The following is a 6,001-nucleotide window of genomic DNA, read 5'->3' on the forward strand; positions in this document are numbered from 1 at the left end:
TTAACTGCCTACTAAGAACCGATTCATTGCTACCAAATGACGGTGTCTGAGTTGTGAGAGCAGCTGGATTTCCGTCTTGAACTCGTGGGCTCCTTGCGATAACTCGGGTTTCAGCCGTTTGATCGCAACAGGAGTGGCCCCGCCGTCGATATGCCCTTTGTACACATGACCGAAGCCGCCAACACCAACAATGAAACTTTGGCTGAAGTTTTGGGTGGCGGCTTTGATCTCCACCAGTGAAAAGTAACGACACAAATGTGTTGGTAAAGATGATGACCCAACTGAGGCAGTGCCCTTGACTTTCCACCGCCGCCTAAAAACCAAGAACCCAAGGACAGAGAGTCCAAGTGTTCCGCAAGCTACACCGACAACCGTGGCAAGCAAAGGAGTTTTGGTGCTAAGTTTTGATGGTGTCCCCGATCTGGCGCTAGGTTTTGATGGTGTCCCCCTTGCTGGGGTTATAGGAGGTGGGTCGGGGCTTGGTCCGGCGAGATTCTGATTTGCACTGAGTTTGAACATTTCGAGTCCGTTCAAGATTGCGTCGTTGTAATTAGTCAACCAATCCTTCTTGCTTGCTTCAAGTGAAAGAAAGAGATTGACTTTCTTCGGGATTGTAGGGTCACCCGACATGAACACAACGTAGTCTTTGTACACTGGTCTTCCATTTCCACCGCTCCACGTGATTATATCTGCCATTTGATCAACAGATTGATTGGAGATGTAGATATGAAATAGCCTGTCTCTGGGCATCGTAATATCACTTTCAAACTCACAAAAATGAAGCCTAACCAAGTAAGCAAACATTGAATCCACAGGGAATTTCCAGGTGATATTGTAGCTCTTGTTTATGGTCTTCTTCATGCCCATTGAGCGGCCGGTTTGGTAAACTTCTTTCGGAGCAGAGTACTCTGGTATTGCAGAAAAGTTAAGCTGAACGCTATTGTTTAGCGGTAAAACACTATACTTCCTGCTTAAATCGTCTAGGTAGTTGTACTCGAGTTCCAAACCATCCCACTGACGGTCCATACCAGTATCGTGATCGAAATAGATCTGCCTTTCGTCACCGATATTGATTCGGTACACCATCTCCAAAGCAGTGTTATTTTCGATGCGAATCGTGTTTTCACGGCCTACATAAGCAACCCCATCTAAGCTCTGGGGTGAAGTATAGTAAAGATATGGGGGCATGGAGATAATTTCAATAAAATTGATAAACGCGTAGGCATCTGGGCTTGCTTTGCTTGGAGTGAATGTGATATTCAAATTCTGTCCTGCCTCAGTGTGGAGGCAGAACTCTTTGTTTATAGTATCCAAGCCAAAAGCATCAGTAGTGACTGAAGCGTTGAAGTCATGGAGAAGGATAAACCCACCGGCTTTGACTGAGAAGAGGGCTTGGGATCGGTCGAAGTTGGGGCCGTACGAAGCTGGGTAGAAATACAAGCGGATGAACTTTGGGCCGGAAGAGAGTGGAAATGTGTAGGTAAATTCAAAGCAAGAAAGCCTTGCTGTGCTTATTGAATTGTGAGTTTAATATTTTTGGTTATTCTTTTCATTCTCTGCTGCAATGGTTTTATATACATCTTACACACACGCATGCAATAAACTACAGTTGTAAAGGTGGCGTGCTTGCTGCCCATGCTGCAACACATCAGAGCACATGAGCTGACACCATGTGCTAGTCTGCTTCAATATTCCTTCTGTCCAAATGCTTGTTGTGCTGTCTGTGCACGTTCCTTGCCGTGCTTCTTCCAATACTTTCCTTTAACACTCCCCCTCAAGTTGGAGTGTGAATGTCAATCACACCCAACTTGCCCAGATGTGCATGGAAGATGGGTGCACGTAATGGCTTAGTAAATAAGTCTGCGACTTGCTCCCCCGTCTTGACATAAGAAGTTTTGATTTCTCCTTTTTGAACTCGCTCACGGACTGTGTGGCAATCGATCTCGATATGCTTTGTACGTTCGTGATACACCGGATTTGCAGCTATGTGCAAAGCGGCTTGATTGTCACAAAACAATCTTGCTGGCTGAGGATGGTTAACATGTAAATCTTCCAATAAATACCTCAACCAACTTAATTCACAAGTGGCAGTAGCCATGGACCGATACTCTGCTTCCGCGGATGAACGAGCTACTGTAACTTGTTTCTTGCTTTTCCAAGACACCAGTGATTTTCCAAGAAAAATACAATAACCAGTCACTGACCGACGTGAAATGGGGCAACGAGCCCAATCTGCGTTGCAATAACCAGTTAAAGATAATTCACTTTGGGAAGAAAACATCAAACCTTGCCCAGGAGCTCCTTTAAGATATCGAAGGAGTCGATATGCTGCATCAAGGTGGTGTCGTTGCGGATCTTGCATAAACTGACTCAACGTGTTGACAGTGTATGCTATTTCCGGTCTTGTGATGGTCAAATAAATCAACTTGCCAATTAAGCGCCTATACCTCGCAGGTTCATGAAGTGAAGTGCTTCCTGTGGGTGTTAGCACTAAATCAGCCTCCATTGGAACTTTCATGGGTTTAGCACCAAGTAACCCAGCCTCCTCCAGTATGTCCAGTGTATATTTCCGTTGACAAATTGTGACTCCGGCTTTCGAACGTGCAACCTCGACTCCAAGGAAATATTTTAGAGGTCCAAGGTCTTTAATTCGAAATCGACTGCTAAGGAAAGTCTTTAGGTTCTTGATTTCTGTCTCGTCGTTGCCTGTAATCACCATATCATCAACATACAACAATACAATAGTGAGTGAAGTACCCTTGACTTGGGTGAACAGAGAGTAATCTGCCTTAGATTGGCAGAAACCGATGTCACTGATAGCCGAAGAAAATTCTCGAAACCAACTTCTGGACGCCTGTTTAAGACCATATAAAGATTTGTGGAGTCGACACACAATGTTCTCCCCCTGTCGACGACACCCCGGAGGAGGCAACATGTATACTTCCTCCTGAAGTTCGCCATGAAAGAAGGCGTTTTGGACGTCCATTTGATGTAATGGCCAATGCCGGACAGCAGCGATGGTCAGTAAGCAACGCACTGTGATGAGTTTGGCAACCGGGGAAAAAGTTTCCTTGTAGTCGATACCTTCACGTTGGGTGAAGCCTTGGGCAACGAGACGCGCTTTGTAGCGATCAAGAGTGCCGTCGGAGTGGTACTTAAGTTTGAAAACCCATTTGCATCCGATAGGACGGTGGCCGGACGGAAGAGGAACGAGACTCCATGTTTTGTTGTCGTCTAGAGCTGTGAGTTCGGCCTGCATGGCTGCAACCCAGTGGGGATTTTGACAAGCCTGTTCATAGGTAGCAGGCTCCACCAAGTGGGAAATGTGAGAAACAAACCGTTGATACCCAGGAGATAAGCAAGAATAGGAAACATACCGATGTAGCGGATAGCGCGTGCTGGACATGGACCGCGAGAGGGACTCGGTTGGTGTGAGCAAGGTGGAATGATGAGCCACATAATCTTTGAAGTGAGCCGGTGGTTTGGTGGGGCGAGTAGAGTGACGGGGTGGAGGTGGTTGGAGAGACACTGGAAGGGAGAGGCGAGGAGAGACGGGGTCAGATGGTGGGTGATTGTCGGTGGTGGTAGGTAACGCGGGAAGGTTGAAGTATGATGGGGAAGATTCGTGGGTGGCAAAGATAATGGGTGAGGGAGAAGTGGAGTGAGTCTCGAGGTTGGTAGGGGGGAGATTTGACAAAGGTGGGGGGGATGGTGAGATAGGCGTGTAGACCGTGGGATGGGAGGTGGTGGTAATATGGGTATTTGTGCCGTGGATCATGTCGTGAGGTGGATGGATAAGGGGAGTAATAGGCAGGTCATTTTGGTCAAGGGTTGGTGAGGTGGTGTAAGGGAATATATGTTCATGAAAGATGACTGATAGGAGCATATTCATGCGACTTAAATGGCTTGTTCTCGTGCATTTACGTTATGTTTCTTTAGTTATTTTAGTACTTTAAGCTATTTTCGTGTGTTTGTAGGCCAAAAGGGCTAAAGGAGCAAAAAGATGCATTTTGGAGACGTTTGGAGCACTTTTGGGCTAAGGATGGATAGCTTATGCTTGGAGCCAAAGTGTTGGACGAAATTAAAAACCTAATTGAAGACCAAAGTGTTGGAACCTTGTTCCTTTTAGTTTTAGGATATTTAAACCTTTCCTATATCCTTAGTCGTGCATAACATTCCAACATTCCACTCCTTCATTCACCACTTATCATATCATACACTTATCTTATCATCACCACATATCATATATTTATTACTTATCATATCATTCATTCATCTACATATCAATAACCACTTATCTTATCACTCAACATATCATACACTTATCACTTATCACTTCCATTCACTTATCACTTATCACTTCCATTCACTTATCACTCACCACATATCATTCATTTATCACTTAACATATCATACACTTATCATAATCATTCACTTATTCTTTCATCATTCAACCACCAATTCAACACATGCATTTCAAACCTTTCAACACCCTTTAATCATCTCCCTTTAAGTTATGATTTTATTTCCTAACCCTACATGCATTATTTATTAGCATCTTCACATGCATTCACACACACTTCACACAAACAAACAACTCAAAACCGTGGCCACCTTTGCATTTCAGGATTCCCATTTGCATTTTCAGATTTCCAGCTTTCCCTTTTATTTTCCAGCTTTCATTCTTCATCATTGCAGCCATTCCACATGCAATTCTCCATCATTCCTCCACACAAACACCTTAAACAAATAGCCATATACATCTCCACTCCTCCTATAAATACCCTTGCATTCCCATCATTCAAATCATCTCATTTCATACACAACACACCACAAACAATTCCATTCCTTCTCTTTGCCGTGAGTCCCCTTAGAATCCAAAACCATCTTTCCATTTCCATCACTCCTCACTCCATTCCACATTTCCATAATCCCCCAAACCTCACCTTAGACCTTGTGCTACAACAACGAGGAAGAGAAGAGGACCTAAACGTTCATACAATTCAAGTTTGAGTTGTTGGAATGTTTAGGTGATTCTTTGATTTCAATGTTTCATTTTAATTCTCTTTGTTTTGTACGTATAAGGAATGGAAGAGAAGAGTGCCTAAACGTTCATACAATTCAAGTTTGAGTTGTTGGAATGTTTAGGTGTTTCTTTGATTTCAACGTAATGAGGAACTAAAACCCCCTTTAGCTAGGGGGTGATTCGAAATAAATGTTTATGCTTGCATTTTGATTTGATTACCTTTCGTTGGAATTTCATAAGTTTTGAATTCAATTTGTTTAACCGTTTGATTGATAACTTATTTATGAATGTTTATTAAGAATGCGCGCTTAATTTTCATGCATAAATATGACGCTAGAATATAAGTGAATTTCACCTAATCGTTATGAACTTATATTCACAAGTAGTGGAGGTTGCTTATAAACAATCGCGTTAAACGAATTCTTGGCATAAGTTTCATGCGTATTCCATAGTAACGAATGCCTCGTCAACACTTATAGTTTTCATAATGCTTAATGATCTTTGATTGTATCTTTATTGTGCTTTTCACGTAAAGGACTTTTGGAGAATGTGGTGAATTGCGTTGCGCTAACCCATCCAATTCATTAACTTAAGGAGAACTTGACGGTTAATTTAAGCGGACCTAATTAACCCGGGGCGTTGAGTTTCATAATTTATCGAAAGACCAACTGAGAATCAATCTTGTATGCAAGTGTAACATGTATGGAGATGAACCCCTTAGCTAGCATTCATCCATAAATTTCATATTTACATTCTGTCTAGTTTATTAACTTGTTTCGTTATTTCAATTTTCGTAAAAACCTCAATCCCCCTTTTGCTTTAATGTTCATTTTAGTTAGAATTCAATTTAGTTTGTGTTTTTAAAGCATTTTGAGTTTTTGGTTTGTCTTAGTGTTTTAAACTTTAATTTTGCATTCTTTGAGTCTAGTTTAGTGTTTTAAACTTTATTTTACGTTTTTGAGTCAGTTTCCAAGA

General features: G+C 42.4%; 1 protein-coding gene across 1 annotated transcript; it reads right to left on the minus strand.

Annotated features, from left to right (window-relative positions):
• Nucleotides 1-2,362, minus strand: LOC148689295 (receptor-like protein kinase FERONIA). The gene is made up of 2 exons (XM_088689445.1): nucleotides 1,813-2,362; nucleotides 1-1,505 (listed from the first exon to the last, which is right to left on the minus strand). Exons 1-2 carry the CDS (start codon nucleotides 2,360-2,362, stop codon nucleotides 1-3), a joined length of 2,055 nt encoding a protein of 684 aa, XP_088545571.1.
• Nucleotides 2,363-6,001: the final 3,639 nt, after the last annotated feature.

Source organism: Pyrus communis, chromosome 17 (genome assembly GCF_041283825.1).
Source record: "Pyrus communis isolate YQ-2024b chromosome 17, ASM4128382v1, whole genome shotgun sequence".
NCBI classification, from domain to species: domain Eukaryota; kingdom Viridiplantae; phylum Streptophyta; class Magnoliopsida; order Rosales; family Rosaceae; genus Pyrus; species Pyrus communis.

Excerpts from the sequence above, each read along its gene's own strand:
- LOC148689295 (XM_088689445.1), bottom strand. The coding sequence starts at position 2,362 with ATGCAAGATCCGCAACGACACCACCTTGATGCAGCATATCGACTCCTT. Across the intron at positions 1,506-1,812 it reads CATCTTCCATGCACATCTGG|CAAGGCTTTCTTGCTTTGAA; the intron begins GCAAGTTGGGTG and ends CAATAAGCACAG.